This window comes from Haemorhous mexicanus, chromosome 12, assembly GCF_027477595.1.
Source record: "Haemorhous mexicanus isolate bHaeMex1 chromosome 12, bHaeMex1.pri, whole genome shotgun sequence".
NCBI classification, from domain to species: Eukaryota; Metazoa; Chordata; class Aves; order Passeriformes; family Fringillidae; genus Haemorhous; species Haemorhous mexicanus.
Window position 1 is genome coordinate 3,540,925 of NC_082352.1, and position 19,271 is coordinate 3,560,195.

General features: G+C 40.6%; 1 protein-coding gene across 1 annotated transcript; it reads left to right on the plus strand.

Annotated features, from left to right (window-relative positions):
* The first annotated feature begins 511 nt into the window (after positions 1–511).
* On the plus strand, positions 512–17,877 carry UBA2 (ubiquitin like modifier activating enzyme 2). Its single transcript, XM_059857788.1, has 17 exons — positions 512–694; positions 4,138–4,221; positions 4,490–4,560; positions 5,689–5,753; positions 6,187–6,287; positions 6,433–6,554; positions 7,218–7,285; positions 9,521–9,642; positions 10,417–10,516; positions 11,093–11,253; positions 12,165–12,258; positions 12,349–12,461; positions 12,920–13,075; positions 13,643–13,739; positions 14,286–14,391; positions 15,173–15,309; positions 16,554–17,877. The coding sequence occupies exons 1-17, from the start codon at positions 551–553 to the stop codon at positions 16,835–16,837; spliced, it is 2,025 nt and encodes a 674-aa protein (XP_059713771.1). The 5' UTR covers positions 512–550; the 3' UTR covers positions 16,838–17,877.
* The last annotated feature ends 1,394 nt before the right edge of the window (positions 17,878–19,271 follow it).

The window sequence follows — 19,271 nt, forward strand, 5'->3', positions numbered from 1 at the left end:
GGCAAAACTGTGGTTTTAAGGAAGAATTGTAGCTTACCATGTCAACTTCTGGGGGCAAGTTAGTTATCTTAGGTGAAGTCATAAAAATAAATATAATAATATAAAAATACATTAGAAATAAACATATTAAAAATATAGAATATGCTGAGTTGGAGGGGACCTATCAGGATCTTCAATTCTTGGCCCTGCTCAGGACACCCCAAGAATCCCACCGTGTGCTTGGGAGCATTTTCCAAATCCTACTTGAGCTCTTTTCATAATAGTATCATATATTAAAAAACTTAAACATATGAATATATTAAATATGTATAGTTGAACTATAAATGTATTTAAAATTAGCAAAACAAATAAGAATCTGCTGTTGCCCCAGGAGTGCGGGGCTCTCCGGCGGCAGCGGGGCTCGAACCCGCGCTTCTCCGGCCCCGCCCGCCGCGGCATTCCGGGGCAGCGCGCGGCCCTCCGGGGCGCCAGGGGGCGCCGCGCGCGCGCGGGCGGCGCTCTGTCCCGGCGGGCCCGTGAGGAGGCGCGCGGAGCCGCCGCCGTGTCCGTCATGGCGGCGGCGCTGTCGGGGCCGCTGCACCCCGAGCTGGCCCAGGCCGTATCCCAGGCGCGGGTCCTCGTGGTGGGGGCCGGCGGCATCGGCTGCGAGCTGCTCAAGAACCTGGTGCTCACCGGCTTCAGCAGCATTTACGTGGTGCGGGTCGATGCCGGGGCGGGGGCCGGGGCGGGCGGGGGGGAGGCCGAGCCCGGGGCCGCGGGGCCGCTCGGGGGGAGCGCGGTGTCGGCGGGGCCGCTCGGCCGCCGCGGTGCGTGTGTGGTTTCAAAGCGCCCCGGCCGGCCAAAGCCGCCGCGGGACCGCCGGGCCGGGGCGCCACAAAGGGGCCGCGGCCTGCGCGCCATCGCCGCCCCCCTCAGCTCGGGCTCCCGCCGGGCGCGGGAGCTCCTCCTTCCCCCGCCGAGGTCAGGCCGCCTTCCTGGCAAGGCCGAACATCTCCGCGAGCCCGCGGATGGAACCGCCCGCGACACCGCGCTGTGCCCTGCTCGCTGCCCGGCGATATCGTGAAAGTCTTTAGTCCTGCCTAGTGCCGCCTTTGCCGGTGCTGGGGTGAGGGTCCGGGGATGGATCGCGGCAAGGAACCCCCGGGAGAGGTGGACTGTGCTTTCAGATCCCGGGCTGTAAACCCGTCAGTGCTGGCGCTTCCCGCGGGCTCGTGCTTTCACTTTTGCTTCCAGATACTAATCTGTGAATGCGTACGGGAAGGGCAGATGTGAGAGGGTAGTAATGAAAAAGAGATAAATACTGTTAGTGAAACTATGATTGCTTCGTGTCCAGACCTCTGTTGGTTTCTTATTGTAGTAAAGAAGAGCATATGGTTTTACGTTCAGCTAGAGCATAGGTCTGTTTCCTTCAATACCTTTTTGCTAACGTGCCCAGGAGTCACATCTGAGAGCTTTGTGACAGGTTGTGAGGAGTTTGGGTTTGCAGCCAGACTTGTTGAGCAGAGCAGCTCGTATCTAAAACCACATCAGCTTCTAGAACAAAACAGTTCCTGGTTTGCCTTGTTATTCTTACAGCTTGGGCTTTCCTACTGGAATGCTTTTTAAACTTGTAGAATATGTTTAATTCCAAATTTTCGTTGTGGTTTGAGAGCCTATCCAATTTGAACATTGCGCCAGGGAAATAAATAACTGCAGAGGAGTGGAAGCATTTTCTGCACTGTTCCTCTCTTTTTCCCCCTCTGCCCTGCTGTGTCAGTTATGTACTCCTGCAGTCCATCGTAGCAGAGCTTAAAGCTCCTGGTTTTCCAGTTAGTCATTAGGCATAAATCTCATCGGGCTGTGCTTTTTGTTTTCCTTGTTATAGTTTGGAGGTTGGTATTGCCTCTCCAGGCTGACTGGGGGCACTCCATTAACTTAAATACATGTTGGATCTGCCTTCATATGACAGTATTGCTGGCAGCGTTTCATGCAACACATAAATAATGTTTTGATAACGTAGGGAACAGGTGGGTACAAGACAAGGTGAGAGCAAAAGAAGACTTGTTACACAAAGAGGGAATTTGCTATTTGCAGAATAAAGTGCTTTTGTCAACATTTGTGATATTGTTGAGAGTTTTCCTCGGTTATTAAATATTAACAAACTTGAACATCTGAAAATACTTTTTATATGTAAGGTGTGATATTTTTTTTAAAGAATATTAATACTAAAATAAAATCAGTAGTTTTGAATACCAGACAACTAACTAATATGTGACTTAATTATAGTGTTGAAAGGCATAACCTTGCCCTATGAATGAAGAACAAAATGATGTTTTTTCAGATCCAGGTCTGAATTAAGAGCATGAGTAAATGTTGTTAAGTGATGTTGCCTTTTCTTCCAGGTTACCAGAATGGGAGCAGTGTAGTTGTCTTCGAAGTGAACTGTTAAATTCTCATCATTCCTAGCTAGACTGAAGCTTCTGTTGAGGTCTGATGGTCTCAGGTTTTCTCTGTGGAGAACTCCCTTTGCTCCCTTTAATGCTGTAATTCTTGTTCTCAGCAGGAGCTGATGTTGCTTGTCATCCTCTCCAGTTGAAATATTCAAAGCTTTCTGGGTAGTGAAGGTTTTAACAGAGTTTTTCACTTTATTGTTTACCCTTGAAGTTCTGGGTCTTTCTGGCTTTGGACTAAGCAAGCTGTGTGTCTTTTGAGGAAGGAACAGAGGTAGAAATGTGAATTATGCAAATACTATTTTCATGAAAAGGGACAAGGCCATGGGTAGTTACTGTGATATAGTGGTAGGAATGTTTACAGTCTCAGCTCTATAATATATTTTCAAAACGTTGTATCTTTTGTCTGCTCTATATCCACAGGTGCTTTAATTAACTGTTTACATAAAACTCTGTAGCTATTGCAGTTTTTAGTATTTTAAAACTTAGTCCTTCAATTGAAAATACTCCCTTGAGAAAAGAGGTAGATTGATGCTGGGGTTTGGATATCTCATGCAGAGGATGTTCACTGAGTGTGTACTGTGCTTTCTTCATAATTCAGGTTTGGCCAATAAAGTCAGGAGCTTGTGAGAACAGCCTGAGTAGGTCACATTTAAACTTCACACTTCACAGTCAGTCTGAGAGCTCTCTGGGTAGCTTAAGGTTTTACTGTGCTGAGTATGTCAGCATTACCTGTGGGAATTTGGGAGAAATATCTCTGATATATCTCAGAAAAATCTGAAATATCTCAGAAGAACCCTCACTCTCCTCATTCAGATGTTAAGGACAGGAGAAGACTTCTAACAGGAGTTGTTGATCAAAGAATCTTTAATTGCGCAAAAAGTAGTGGTAACCAAGCTAGGAATAAATGTCAAAGTTCTAGTTAAATCTTCTTCATTCTTGTGGGGGCTAAAGATACTGGAATTTATGCTGTTCCTGTGTATATATTAATAAACAGAAGCATAGCTCTTAGGGGAATTGCAGTTCTTTGTGCTCTGTGCTGTATGTTTTTAAACTTTTTGATTGTGTGATTTAATTTCTTTTTTTATAAGTGGACTTCATAATTTGTTAATATGCACTTAGGCAGTTAGTCCTGGGGACAGGCTCTTTTAAAAGCTTTTGCCCTGCAGTGTGTGTGTGTGAGATGGCTGTGCAGCCCTTGATTCACTGATTCAGTGCTCAAAGCCATGCTCTGTAAAGTGGAAGGACCAGTTGGTTTGGAGCAGCCTTTCCTGGGGAAGCAGGAGCCAGGGCTCAGGGTGGGCGGTGCAGGGAGGGGCTGGCTGGACCTGTCTGATGGATTTCTGCGTTTCCCACCTGAGCTTGTGCTGTGCTCCTCAGGAATTGCTGCTGAAATCTTCATCCTGTGCAGGCAGGGCCATTGGTGCTGACTTTCTGCTCACGGTGTGGGGGTGCATGGTCAGCAGGGCTCTCTGCAGAAATTGATTCTCACGTAGCCCTGTGCTTCTGTCATGGTCCCCTGTCAGCAACCATAGGTGACTACTTGTGCCTCTTCAGTTGCTGTAGGTCTGATGTGACACCTGAAGGGTCTGAGAAGGGATCTGTAAAGTTTCTGCATTTTGGCCAATTGTCTTTTCTTCAAATTGTGTTAATAGTTTTGTTCCTTTTTTTCCTGTGAAATTGAAACGCCTCTCTTGTGTGTTTATAGATTGATTTGGATACTATTGATGTCAGCAATCTCAACAGACAGTTTCTGTTTCAGAAGAAACATGTTGGAAGATCAAAATCACAGGTGAGGAAAAAGTCAAAGCTCAAGCCTCCTTACTCAGTATTATTTTATGGATAGTGTTAGAAACATGTCACAATTTAGTTTCTGCTGGGAGGAGGTAAGTGTTGGTTGGCTGATCATGGCTATCCACAGCATTTCATTATTAAAGTGTTTAAATCTCTTAAGGTAGTCAACTTACTCGATACACAGCTGGTATCAAGTCTGTCTTTTAGAAGGAAGGAAGAAATAATAAGTGTTTTTTTGTTTTCTTTTTTTTTTGTTTTGTTTCTAGGTTGCCAAGGAAAGCGTGTTACAGTTTTGTCCAGAAGCTAATATTATAGCTTACCATGATAGCATCATGAAGTATGTTTGGTTTTAAGCTCTAATTACATGTTTGATTTACAAGTACTGTGTTATTTAATGCTACAATGGTGTGCTTTAAGGGATTTTACAAAGCTTCCTCAGTAAGGAGAAATACCTGTGAGTGTGAACTACCATGCACTTGAGTGGGAGTGTGGCTTTTGCATGGGTTTTAAGCTCTGGTAGTAAGCTGTAGTAATTTGTTTGTATCTGTTTTTCATTTTATTGGCAACATTTGCCATATGAGTTTCTACTCTGTAAGGATGTCCTGATGTCTTGAGCAGTAATTAAATTAAAAGACATGTGAATCTTGAGTCTGTGATTAACAAAATTAAGTCCTCTGTGTGTGTGTAGTTAACTGTCATTTATATATACCCCAAGCTATTGAAATTTAGTCTTTATGATGTGCAACCAATGAGTAGAGTACAAGATTATGTAGGGTTCCATTAGCTGTTCCCCATGTTTTAATTTATATTTGCCCCAGTTTCTAAAAAAATTAATATTCTGTACCATGGATGTTTGAACTCTGATTCTGCTGTTAGCCAGTGAAACACTGACTCACTGCTTCCTTCCTCTGAAACTGTTAATCCTGTTTCCTCTTTTCTCTCTCTTCTTCTCCACCTTCTTCTTTAAGTCAGAAAAATGCAACATAAAGATAACTGAAGTGTCAGGATTTAAGATCCCATGTGTTGGCTCCTCCGGGTATGGCCACACAGTCAAACCAGTGGAGCTATCACAGCACAATGAATTATGCACAGTCTGATGAGCTGTGGTAATTACAGTGTGCATGTTTTAGCTACAGCTGATGGTTTTTAAGGTCAGTTACCACAGCTCAGCCAATTTACTCATTAGGTCAGAGTAGTTTAATCACTTTCCCTTGTCTGCCCGTTTCATTGGTCAAATTAGTACTAATTGGAGTAGCTTCCTTCCAGCAGCATAAAATTCATGCTTTCACCCAGCTTTAAAGTGGGCAGAAGACAAATGGGGCAGTTAAAGGGTAGCTAAATTTATAAATGTGTGAGATGTGTAATTTATCACAGGAATATTGGTTGCATGTGTAGAGTTTCTGTTGTGCAGTAACAACCAACAGCTTGGATGTGCCATTTGAAATGTTGTTTTTGTTTTCCATAGCCCTGACTATAACGTAGAGTTCTTCCGCCAGTTTACCTTGGTTATGAATGCTCTGGATAACAGAGGTGAAGTTTTCACTATGGTTTTATATTGCACATGTTGCTTGTTCTTGCTGCAGTGTCCTTTGAACAACAAGTATCCTCCTAACCCATCTGCAGCTGCACTAAGCCTTGTGTGCTTTGCTAGAGACTTGAAGGGGTGGTTAGTGCTCCTGCAGGTGTTCTGAAAGGAAATGTGCACTGCTAATTCTGCTTCATGGGAACTGCTGGGTACTGTGGGTGCAGGGTAGCTTTAGTCAGCTGAGTTTGCTGTGTTTATTAGTGTCCATGTGTCTTGTGAGAATGGGAAACTGGGCTTTGGGAAAGTGCTGTGGTGCTCTATAGAGAAACAAGGTATAATAAAGATAAGTGCACAGGATGCTAGTTTGAATTTGGAGAAGGAAAACTTCTTTTTTCTTAACTACTCAAATTTTTTGTTTAAAACCCTCTTGATTTGCAGCTGCCCGTAACCATGTGAACAGGATGTGTCTGGCTGCTGATATTCCTCTTATAGAGAGTGGAACTGCAGGCTACCTTGGACAAGTTACTGTTATCAAAAAGGTTAGGTGGGGTGTCACTCTTGTCAATGGCTATTTTAGACAACAGGGAGTGGGTGTTTGGAGATAGAGTTACAGTTCATCTGTTAATAGCCCAAATGATCAGTAGCCTTTTCAGAGTGACAAGTAAATGCTTCATTTTTCACCAGGGAGTGACAGAATGTTATGAATGTCAGCCTAAACCAACTCAGAAAACTTTCCCAGGCTGCACTATCCGAAATACGCCCTCGGAGCCCATCCATTGCATTGTGTGGGCCAAGTATTTGTTCAAGTAAGTGACTTTTTTAAAGAAACAGGTGCTATGGTTCATTCTTTTGGTTTCTAAACATACAGAGAAAGAAATAAAATTGACACACTTGAAAAAAATTTTATAATGGATTTTAAATTCATTTTAAATTGATTTAGATAGATTATGTTGAAAACCTCCAGTTCTTTGACCTGGGTGCTGGAGTGGTTATAAAGATGGAAGGTTGATTAGTATTTGGGCCTTGCTCTAGTAGCACAAAAAATCTGGCAGAGTAGTTTGGCACAGCAGTGTAGGTTGAGGTTGCTTTATTTTTCATCTGTGTATGAAGTAAGCACATTTTTCAGTTTAATGCATGCTTTAACAAGTTTGTTGGAATCTTGGATATCCCAGAGGTTTTAAAAATCCATTTAGTACTGCAGTGTAAATATTAGGCTGAATATTTGGTGAGCTACTGAGTGAGTTATATAGAAAACTGTTTTGCTGGATTCATTTATGTATTGGGCATTTTGTGTTGCCCGTGTTAAGTCCATATGTGATGAATCCCAGCATTTTAAAAAGCAATGTATTAAGTGACAGTCTGTCTGAAAGCAAGAATCATAAAATGAAAGTATATCCATTAGCAAATATGAGTCTTTAACCACATATGCTAAAATTCTGGTCTTGTTGTTGTTCTTAATTATTATATAGCCAGTTGTTTGGAGAAGAAGATGCTGATCAAGAAGTCTCTCCTGATAGAGCTGATCCTGAAGCTGCCTGTGAGTGTGATATAAGCCTGCTGGCTTACCCTGTTACTGAAATGTTATGTTTCAGAGATTGACTCCTTTCTGTACATTTCTTAAGATTAGAGAGTTCAACTCAGTTTTCTTTAAAGAAGATTCTGTTTCTGGCCTCTGGGAGGCTTGTATTTTGTACAGAGTACTGAGTGATATTTGTAGTCACTCTGCATTTCCCACTCCTAGCTGAGAGTTCACAAAGAACTTCAGGAATTGTGTTTGAGCTCTTCTAGCCTGCAACACTTCAGCATTAATCTACATAGGAAATATGTCCGTTTTGAGTGATATTTTTATAGCTATTCAGTATTTTTCTGTAAGGACAGTTATCATAGTTACTATGAGGTGAATAAGCATCATTGTTGGTTGCTTCTTTTGGATCCTTTGATAGATGAATGGACTTGGGAGGGGGAGCTTACAGGATACTCCGACTCTTCAAATTCTTTGAACATCAGATAGTGATCTCTGGACAGGTTGTTCCTACAGGAAGTGCAGAATGAAATAGGTGAGTCTTCACAAGAGTGGCAATATAAAGTTACTTAAAACAATGGCTGAAGTAGTTGACAGGTAGCAGATGCAATGCCACTTATTTAAGTAAAGACAGCAGGGCAGTTGCAGGAGTGCTGAGCTGGAGCCTGGTGTCTGCAGTGACAGACTGCCCACAGTCAGGGTGCTGTGGTCACACGGGGGTGGCAGTGTCCACGTTTGACTCCAGCTGGCAGCTCAGCACTGCACAGCCCTCGCTTACTGCCCTGCCCAGAGCAGGGAGAACCACACAAAAAGTGAAACTCACAAGCTGGGATAAGAGCAGCTAATAATGGAAACAAATGTGTAATGCTATTGATCACAGCTGGAATAAAGAGAGGGGGAATAAAACTCAAGACAAACAACTGCCCGCTGGCCAGTGGATGCTCAGCCAGTCCCCAGGCGGAGATCAGCCCCTCCCAGCCAACTCCCCCTGTTTATGTGCTGAGTAGGATGTTCTGAGGTCTGGAATATCCCTGTGGCCAGTTCAGGTCAGCTGTCCTGGCTCTGCTCCCTTCCAGCTCCTTGTGCTCCTGCTCACTGGCAGAGCACGGGAAACTGAAAAGTCCTTAACTTGGAGTAACCTCCTGGCAACAGCTGAAACATCGGCCTGTTACCAACATTATCTGGTGCAGAATCCAAACCACAGCACCAGACCACCTACTAGAAAGAAAAGTAACTCTCCCCAGCCCAAACCAGGACATCCAGGGAAGAGTTAATGCAACATTTATAAGGGAAGTTGTGCCCAGCAGGGGTCTGTGGAAGGAATCAGCAAGCTTGTGTAGAGTGTGTCTGGTTTAGGCTGTTCTGAATGTCCAGGGGGCAGATCCAAAAACTGTTGAGTGGAACCTGAGGGGCATAAGCAGCCAAAGGGACAAAAAAGGCTGAAGATCCTGAAGTGGGTAAGCTACTTGAATGATAAAGGTAAATGATGATTAGAGGAGTCTCAGATGGGAGATGTGTGCTGTTCAGCACAGATGATTAGGCAAAGTCACTCAGAGTCAAAAAGATAAGACCTAACTTGAAAAAGTAGTAGAAAGTTTGCAATAGAGAATGATTGGGCAATGATAGATGAGGCAGATAAATATGAAATGATGCATTGGTGAAAGAGGGGAAACATTCCCAAATTTACACATAAAGTGATGGTCTCTGAGTTGATTTTTCTCATTTAGTTGAGATGTTAATAAATAATTCTATGAAAACATCAACCTGATTATTAGAAATCATGATAGCAATTGTTGGATGTGACTGGGAAAGAAAGAAAATTAATAGCATCTTTATAGAGAATTTTTTTGTTTAAAAAGATCCAGAGATAGGAAACTGATATTTTTTTATTTGTTTGTTTTGAAAACCCAGCCAAACTAAGACTCTTTAGCCAGAAAAGAGAGTGCTAAAAGAGGGTGGTAAGACATTGCTGAAGTAGCAACATTATGTGGAGAAAATTAGTGGGAAACAATTGTTTGTTATTTCTGCCAATAAAGGAGTTGGGTGATACCAGGTTAAGTCAGTGAGTTGCAGTTTCAGAGACAAAGAGGAGCAAGCACACTGTGCCTAATTCAGTTTTTGTTGGGTGCAATAAAGTCATTTTATGCTCCCTGCATAATTTTGGTAATTGACTCTGGGGGTCATATTTGGATGGGGTTCCTTTATTTCTTTAATTTTTTTTTTTAATATTGGTTCTCACTTTGTTAATAGGGGAGCCAGCAGAAGCCGAAGCCAGAGCACTAGCATCCAATGAAGATGGTGAGATTAAACGTGTTTCAACGAAGGAGTGGGCTAAATCCACTGGCTATGATCCAGTTAAACTTTTTACTAAGGTATCTTCTTTACCTCAAATAAATGTCTTTATTTGAAATGCATGAGGTTCTGCAAAGTTAAATCAAACTTGAGCTTGGGCATTTAATGCTAGCCATCAGTTATGTGATCGTGTTGTGACATCCACCAGTTTTGCTGTTGTGTTGGTCTCTTGCACCATTTGGTTCTTTTAAGGATTCCATCTGCATCTGTGGAATTGGCTGCAGCAGCCTGGCCACTCTGTGCAGACAAAACTCCATTGCAGTTACTTTTAATGGGAAAGGGTCTGTTTGACCTCTGGAATTGCACTGGGCATAGTCAGAACCAATGTGAGGACCTGAAATCTATCAGTCATCTGTGCATTATCAGGCTCTTGCAGAAGAAAAGACAAACTGATTTAGGAGTCTTTGTTCTAAATAGTTGCTGAAAGTGGATAAATAGAGGAAATGAATGTAATGTTCATAGGTAGCAATAACTTTTCTTTGGAAATTCATTGGCATGTTCATTCACTTGTCTCAGAGAGGGCATACAAAGAACTGTAGGGATGGCTTCAGTAGACAGGCAAACCACTGTTTGAACATACTGTTTCTTGATTTTTCACTTCACTCCTCCCCAGATTAATCAGAGATATGTCTGCTCTATACAGTGGATGTTAGAGAGTAGGGAATAAGAGTGTAGAATCTGTTTTTATGTAGTTGAAAATACTGTCAAGGAGAAAATCCAAAACCTCATCAATATAATACTGATTTTTCAGTGTCTTTTTTCCCTCCTTTCATTTGATTTTTTTCATGTTCCAGCTTTTCAAAGATGACATTAGATATCTGCTGACAATGGATAAGCTGTGGAGGAAAAGAAAGCCTCCAGTGCCACTGGACTGGGCTGAGGTACAAAAGCAAGGTAACTGTCTCTCCTCCTACTGTTCATTTGTAAAGTAATTTTTACTACTGTACATTTGTAAATAATACCTGCTGTTTATTAATGCATCTCTGTGATATGTACATTTTTTTACTGCCAAAGGTGAGATCTGATTATGAACATACTAGTTATTTACACTTCCTGAAGATTTCAAATTTTTCTCTGTATAGACAACACTTTCTCTAAGACTGTTTTGCAGTTGTTTTTTTAGATGTTCAGTATGGGCTGTAGAAAATACACATTTAACAAAATTATGTCAGCTTATTCTAGGACACCTTACCATGAGCACTTATCTCATAAGATTTATCTCTGCAAGTTGTTTGGTTGAAAATTTATGTTTGCTGTAATTTGTGTGTACTTAGGTGATGATATCATAGCTGTAGTTGCAGTTTTAAATGCAGATTTGTTATAAAATGTTTGGGCTACTGTAGGTTAAGGATATTGTTCTTCAACTTAGAAAATACTGAATTCTGATGAAATTGGAAAGTTATTTGAGAGAACTTTTGTGGAACTTACAAATATTCCTGATCTTATTTTTTTTTCTCTTTTTCACCAAAGAGCAAAACATACCTGACCAGCAGAATGAGAGCTCTGCAGTGCTGAAGGATCAGCAGGTTCTCAATGTCAGGAGCTATGCAGACCTGTTTTCAAAGAGTGTTAAAACCCTGAGTCTTCACCTGGCTGAGAAGGCTGATGGAGAAGCACTGATATGGGATAAGGTTAGTTTGCCATGTATGACCTCTACGTGTGTAATGCAGCTGTTAGTTGGGCTCATTCAGGTTCCTTCAAAAGTGATACTACTTAACACAAAAATGCCTGGCACCTTATGGAAACAGTTTCCATATGTAAACAAATACATTCTTTAAACAACTATATTGTGTAACTCACTGAGGGTAGGGATTAACTGCTGTGCTGTGAGTTACTTAGTTCACCAAATTCTCCAGCTCATAAAAGCACAAATTCACAAGTATTTGTTGTGTTTTCATTTTTGAAAAAATGTAAATAATGCAGCTTCATTTTTCCCTTCTTATCTGTTTCCAGTACATGCTCTTAGCCAGGTGTCAGTTGCTGGGGGTTTGCTGAGGTTATGAGCAATCAGCTGATGATGGATGTGCAGTACAAGTTATGTTAAAGAAGACAAGAATTTTCTCTTTTATCATCACTCACAGAATCACTTCCAGTCAGTTATCATTTGGCATAAGAAAAAATAGTCTGTAAATGGGGAGGGTGTGGGGGGGCAAAATATTCAAATATTGCTATGATCAATAGTACAAATACTTCTCACTGAAACACCCAGTGTTTGAAACTGATTCACAGTTAAAAATCAGTGTTGAAAATGTTTGAAACATTGTAAGACTTAGGATTTAAACATTTTTATAATGTACAAAGCATTTTATTAGTTCAGATATACTAATTTGCTACTAAAATACATGTTTAGAATCTGTAGTTGGTATTTAAAGTACTACTGCTCTGAGTACACCATGTGAAAGAGGAAGTATATTGATAGAAATGGAATTTTGTAGGCATTTTTTTAAATTCTGGTTTTTAAGGTTTTAGGAACCATGTGTAGCAAACACTTTCCAATGCGTAATCTGATTCTTAAATGCTTTTTGTATTAACTTCTTTTTAGGATGACCCTTCTGCCATGGATTTTGTCACTGCTGCTGCAAACCTCAGGATGCATGTGTTTGGAATGAATATGAAGAGCAGATTTGATATCAAGTGTAAGGATAAAATGGAACATTGTTTATATAAATTACAATCCTCTTGTTTCCTTCTGCTGTTAAAAATCTGCATACTGGTTTGTTTTGCAGCAATGGCAGGAAATATTATCCCAGCTATTGCTACTACCAATGCAGTGATAGCTGGGCTGATAGTGCTGGAGGGTTTGAAGATTTTGTCGGGGAAAATAGATCAGTGTAGAACGGTAAGTGAGAATAAAATGTTTTTGCTTTCCTGCTATTTATTATTTGTTTAAAAGACACATTTAACATTTTTTCACTATTGTGTAGTTTTACTGTCCCTCACTTGTTGTTTCAGTAGATTCTGAATATGCTGGGAACTTTCAGTCACAATGAAAAGAGAAGTGCAGGTGTTAAGGATCAATAAATTCCTATGATTTAATAAAAATTTACTGCTGGATAGGAGAGAGAACCAGGCTGCCATCTCTTGCAGTGTGGCTGTTTGGTGTTAGAGCTGTTGGCAGGAGCTGCTCAGTCAGCACGGGCTGCACTGGGCCTGTGAGACTCCTGCTCAGCAGGCACAGCAGAGAGGATTAGGAAACAGGACAGCCTGTCAGACCAGGACAAGAAAGCTGCAGGAAAACAGGCTTTAGACATGCTGGTAATTACAGAATAACCTGATTTCTTCTTCTCTGTCCTCAAGATTTTTCTGAACAAGCAGCCAAATCCCAGGAAGAAGTTATTGGTTCCTTGTGCTTTGGATCCACCAAATCCCAATTGTTATGTATGTGCAAGCAAGCCAGAAGTGACTGTGAAACTTAACACACACAAAGTTACTGTGTTGACACTCCAGGATAAGGTAAATCTTGAGCTACAGCTACAGCTTTCATTTCAAGTCTAATACTGTAAATTCTTAAAATTAGATGCTTGCTGTAGTATATTATACAATATATACAGTATATTTTGACCTAGCATCTCCTGTTTGTATTTACTTTTCTCTCAGCTACAAGAAGAGCTGGTTAGCCAATATGCTTCTTGCATGTGTGTTGTATGTCTTGTGAAAGAATGCTTGTATTTTTTAAATTTTGGTGGTTTTAAAGCCTATTCATATCTGAGAGCAAAAAACACAAAATTTGCATTTCAGTTGAAAGTTCAGTAGCTATGTTACAGTTGTGGTCAAAATTGATTTGTAATTCTGTCATTTTATGAAGTATTCTAAAAAATTTTCCAGCTTATATGAACCTGTAAGTATCAGACCTCAAAAATATAACAATTTTGTTTGTGGAAGTGAACAAAAAAATATAGGCTTTCAGTAGATGCCTGAAAATGAGCCAGAATAATAAAACCAACATAATTCAGGGTTCTTTTTTTAATAAATATTTTTAAGTCAGAGATTAAATATATTTTAATATATTTCTATTTTCAGATACTGAAAGAAAAATTTGCTATGGTAGCACCAGATGTACAAATAGATGATGGAAAGGGAACTATCCTGATCTCTTCAGAAGAAGGTGAAACAGAAGGTATGTATGCTCCTGAGGGTCTGGGATAAGAGTGCATAAACCCTTGGAAGAGACTCTACAGAGTAGGTGTGTAGCAGATGTTGCAGTGCTCACCCTGTGGACTAGTATTTGAAGAGGGTTTGTGGGTGCTTGGAGTGGCTTGAGGACAGCCAGGGCTATTGTGTGCAAGCTGCATGTGCATCTCAGCTTTCCTGCACAAAGCACTGCTCAGCTGGCATTCAGGATTCCTTTCAGGAACAGGTACCCCTGCATTTGCTGGCTCATAGGTGCTGCTCTGTTCATGATGCCAGAAAGCATCTCCAAAATATTCCCAAATGCAGAAATTGTGAAGTGCTTGAAGGGGATGGCATGAGGAGTAAATAAACCAAACATCATAGATAGCTTTAACTCTAATAGGCTTAAATGTCAGCTTTTAATTTAAATATAGCTAATACATGTTAATCTTATGTTCCTACATAAAAGTTCTAGAGTACTCCGTATTTATTCAGGTGTAAAGATCTTTCTATAAATAGCTCTGTACACTGCAGGTTTTTACTGTTTTTGTAGCAAATAACCACAGGAAATTATCAGACTTTGGAATTCGAAATGGCAGTCGACTACAAGCAGATGATTTCCTCCAGGACTATACTCTGTTAATCAATGTGCTTCACAGGTAAGGATTCTGAAATAAAGATGTTTTGTGTGTATACATAGAATGGTTCCACAGGGAATTTTTCACTCACAATTTAAGTACATGAACCAAGTTCAAAGATTAAACTGCTGAAAGGAAATATAGAGGCAAAAGAGGAATGGTTATTTTGTATGAAATTATAGTTTAAGGGATTTTGTTTGGTTTGGTTTTTTGGGTTTTTTTTGTTATAGTCTTGGTTTTTTGTGGTTTTGTTTTTTATAACAATAACTGAAAGAGGTTTATTTCAGTAATTTGTTGTTACACAACATAAAAATACATTGCAAAAACAAATTAACCAACAAGCAAAAAACTGGCATTTAAAAAAAACCCTAAAATTTAGAAAGGCAAAACAGCTCCCAGCCTGCTAGGATAGTAGATGCTCTGCTCGACTACCTGTGTTCAGAAGTCTCTCTGAACTCACTGGGGTGTGTATTTAACCCTGGGGAGGTAACAGACACACACACAAACTCGTGCTGCATGTTCAGTGGGAAGAGGGCTGTGCTGTTAAGGAAGAAGGGTGAGCTCAGGCAATGGTTTTTCTGATTGCTAAGCGTTTGGAGTTGGTAGCACTTGGTGGAATAGTGTTTAGAAATAGGCAAAGCATAAATTATAAAAGAGGACTGAACAGATTTTCCTCTTTTTCAGTATATTTTCTCATTTTGTCACAGTTGCAGGGTGCTCTAATACTGGAATGGGTTGTTTCTTGTGTAAAAGACAGGATTTTCTTTTCTGGCTGTTTAAAAGCATGTGTATTTTTCTGCAGTGAAGACCTAGAAAAAGATGTAGAATTTGAAGTTGTTGGTGATACCCCTGAAAGAATTGGCCCTAAACCATCAGAACCAACATCCAAGAACATTAGTAATGGTAGTGATGATGGAGCACAGCCCTCAACATCAACAGGTAATCAACAGTTACCAATATTAAACAAAACTATCTTTCTCTAGTGCAGTCCAGTTAAAGTTGTCTTCAGTTGGGTGATTGAACTTTGCCAATGCACAGTAAAAGGCATTTAAGTTGCCTCTCTGTATAACTAATACTAAATAGAAAAATGCACATTTACAATTTTTACAAAGAGCACAAAAGGCACAGAAGTTTATAGTACATACACTTTGAAATTGTTTTTCACCTGGTGTTCTTTGCCTGTAAGATACGTGCACAGATTTAAGACACAAAGTATGTAGTCCCTTCCCTCCTGTTTGAGGGAAAACTAAATTTTAAGAGTATTGCTAAAATTTCCTCTGAATTGTATTAAAAATTGCAGAATTTAAGATAATTAATTAAGTTTTTACAGTGAAATCGTGTTTAAAATAAAACAAAATCCAGTAGATGTCTTGAAAATTCACATTTGGTTCTCCCCTTCTTCTTGCTATCCATTATTATCCTTTAGCTCTAAGTCTGCTCACCCTTCCACTTCTCCTTCTCTCTCCTGGAATGTGGCCTCTTCTGGAGTTCTGCTGAGTGCAGTAGGGAAAGGAGAGGCTGCTCTAGAGCTTGCTGTGTGCAAAACTTCTTTTCCCAGCACCTGCTGCAGACAGCAGCAATTCTTCTGCTCTGTACATGCAAAAAAAACTCGTGCTAACTAATGCATTTCCCATATTTTTGGCTTATTGCAGTATTTTCCACACCTGTAGTGAAGAAGGAATAGCAGTGTAAAAACCATATTTTACTGATTTCAGGCACATGTAAGATACTCTAGTGTGGATGCGACAGTCTGGTCAGAGAGAGAGAAAGCTAGATGAGCTTTCCCATGAATTGCTCTGAGGGAGCTGGAGAGAAGGAATTGTAAACAATCTGCAGGTGGTTTTTAACAAGCTGTTTTCCCATAAGGATGTTTACCAAAAGGGTGGTTTCTTAATTAACCAACGGCGATGGTGTTTTGATCAAGGGACCAATCAGGTCCACCTGTAGGGAACTAGAGTTAAAAAGGAATGGGTTCCTAATGAAATTATTATTAACCTTCTGAGAATGCCTGGAGTGTGTCAGTCGTTTATCCCTGTAATTTCTGACTCAACGGTGACACTCTTGCAGGTGCATGGAAAATAATCTGCATAAAGAATGCTCCAATTTTTATGTAGGAAAACTGATTTGAGAGTAGACTGCATCCATTGCAGGATCCATTTGAATCCCAGCCACCTCTTTTGCAGCTCCAGAGCAGGAAGACGTGGTGATTGTTGACTCTGAGGACGAAGGCACCTCCAGCAACGCTGCCGATGCGGAGAGCAGGAGCCGCAAGAGGAAGCTGGAGAAGGGCTGTGAGTGTGGGGGGGCCAAGAGATCTCGTGCTGAGCAAGAGCAGGACGACCTCATGATCGTGGAGTCTGAGGATGAGGGGGCTGCCAGCAGCCTGGGGGAGGAGGAGAGCAGGAGCCACAAGAGGAAACTTGAAGAGAAAGGGTGCGAGTGCGTCGGGGCGAAGAGCGTGTGCTGAGCTAAGAGCAAGATGAAGAGCATTTGGGGGAACCTCCAAAGGCCCCTTGGCAAAGTGATTCACATAATGTCATACTGTAACAGCAAATTCTGCTGGGATGTGAAAAATGTCCAGAACTAGACTAACTCTAAGGCCTTGGTTCAAAGTGGATACCAAATGGCTGGCTTAAATAATTTGTGTCTGCTTCTCTTGATGATAAAGCTCTCGTATCAGTAGACTCAGAAAGGTTCTTCTGTATTCCATAAATTAAATGTAGTGGAAACATAGTCTATGAATACCTACAGATAAGTATTTACCTAAACATGAAAACAGCATGCTATTTTTGTGTAAATACCTTTTAGGTATTATCCAGCAGGACAAAAAAACCCTTCTTTTGTTTAGTGAAAGGGCCATCATCAGATGCCCACATTTTAAGCAACTACATTTTTTATTTTTCAGTGATTACCTTTGAAGTTTCCTGACAGTGGCCTGCCTGCATATTTGCTTATCCCTTTCTGAGGCCATGTTGGAAGTGTGACTGCTCCACCTCCAGCATTCACAAAATCACAGATGCTTGAAGAATAACATTTTAGCCTAGTCCTAAACATTTTTCACACCCTGAACAAGTAAAGAAAATCCAACAAAGCAAATTAGTGCCACGTTCTATCAGTGTTCTTAAACATCAGCTGGCACTATGTACATTACTGTAAAACTGTTAATTTACTCCAGTTTTTCAGCTCGTACTGCCTGGTATGTCAATGTAAGAAGCAAATTTTTGTGTATTGTTACAGTTTCAGGTTATTTATATTTGATGTTTTGTAAACTCAGATACTACTACTATACTGTACATCTGATGGACCAAATAAATAACATCTGAAATACTTGCTATATTTGCTTGCACAGTCCAAAATTATGCTGACTTATGGGATTTTACAATGTATAGCCTTCAAAAATTACTGTATTATTTCCATTTTTCTAAACATAACCTAGTAGTACAGAACTTAAGCTTCACTTGTTTGAGGTGAAAGGGGAATTTTTTTAATAAAACTTTTGTGAATGTTTTTTTTTCTTGGACAATCAATTATTGGGCTCTTCAGCTGCAGCAGTTGCACCACCACACACAGGCTTTCACCACCTCATGCCTTCAGAAGGAAGAAAGCTCTGATTTTTATACATTACACTTTGTGTGTGGGACAAAAGTGGCATGTTTAGAATCAGTGTATTTAAATCCTACTGCATTTGTGTTGGTAACTCTCAAAACTGTCACTGTTGGTTTTCCAAATGCATTAATTGGCCATTTCTGTCACTTTACCAAAAGAATCTCCCACTTTTGTGCCAGGGACCCAAAACTGCTCCCAGTCCTAGGTGAGTGTGCAGTCAGCCTTACAGAGCACAGCAGTTGAGCAGCAAGCTTTAGTGTGTTACAGTTTGCAGACTGAGTGAATTGTAAAGCAAATGTGAGTTTTACAGGAGAATGTTCAAAAACAAGGCCAGCTCATCATTGTGTTAAAATTGCCAGTGCTGTGCAAAACAGCTTCTACAAGGCAATTAATGTTTTATTTCTTCTTTTAGGCAGTAACAGTCATGTGCAGTGGCTTGTTTGGAGGCATAATAGCTCACAGTGAAATCCTTTAGAGTGAGTTGCTGCTTGGCTGGCAGGAGTGAAGATTGAGGTAAAGGTGTTAAGGTGTTAGAGAAAGGATTGCAGTGCTACAGTGGAAAACTTCTTGCCTTAAACAGCTGAAGCATGAGAATTTAATGTCTAATGACATCTTCCAAAAATTAAGGCTGACATATTTTGGGTTTAACTTTTATTAAAAATAAAATTACTGCTTTATTTCACTTTTTAACTTTTTTAAAAACACCAGTAGAGGGAGGGTATAATCCTGGTAACCTGGTTTTACTGAAGTGTGAGTTGGAAGTTGAGTGGAGTAAGAGCTGGACTGAAATGGCACCGACAGATTCAAGGGTGAAAAAAGCAGGGGGGTTCTGTTCTGTCTCCCTGGTTGCCCCTCAAGTTATTACTTGTTTATTGTTCTTAACCTCGTGCCATCATTTGGTTGGCAGCATGAAGGGCCAGAATGGGCTGCACAAGCAGTTCAAAATGGTGATGTGTTTAGAAGGTGCAGTTGTGCTGCTCGTGCCTGGGTAATGCTCCTGAGAATGCTCCTGCACCCCTCCTGTCACATACTTTGAAGTGAAGGATTTTTAATGTGTTTCCTTTCCACAGGCTGCTCCCACAGAACATGGGACAACTCTTGGCTGCTCTGGTCAGTTCTTTGGAAGTTTGGCAATACAGAATGAGCCACTAAATGCAAACTGCTGCTGTGCAAAATGAAAAGCTGCTTTTCAGAACTGGTGGAGTATGTGTCCTTAATTGGCTGCTAGTCACCAACATGGCATTAATTTTCCAACTTAAACTTTCCTTTGCTCTTTAGAAAAAACATAAAAATTG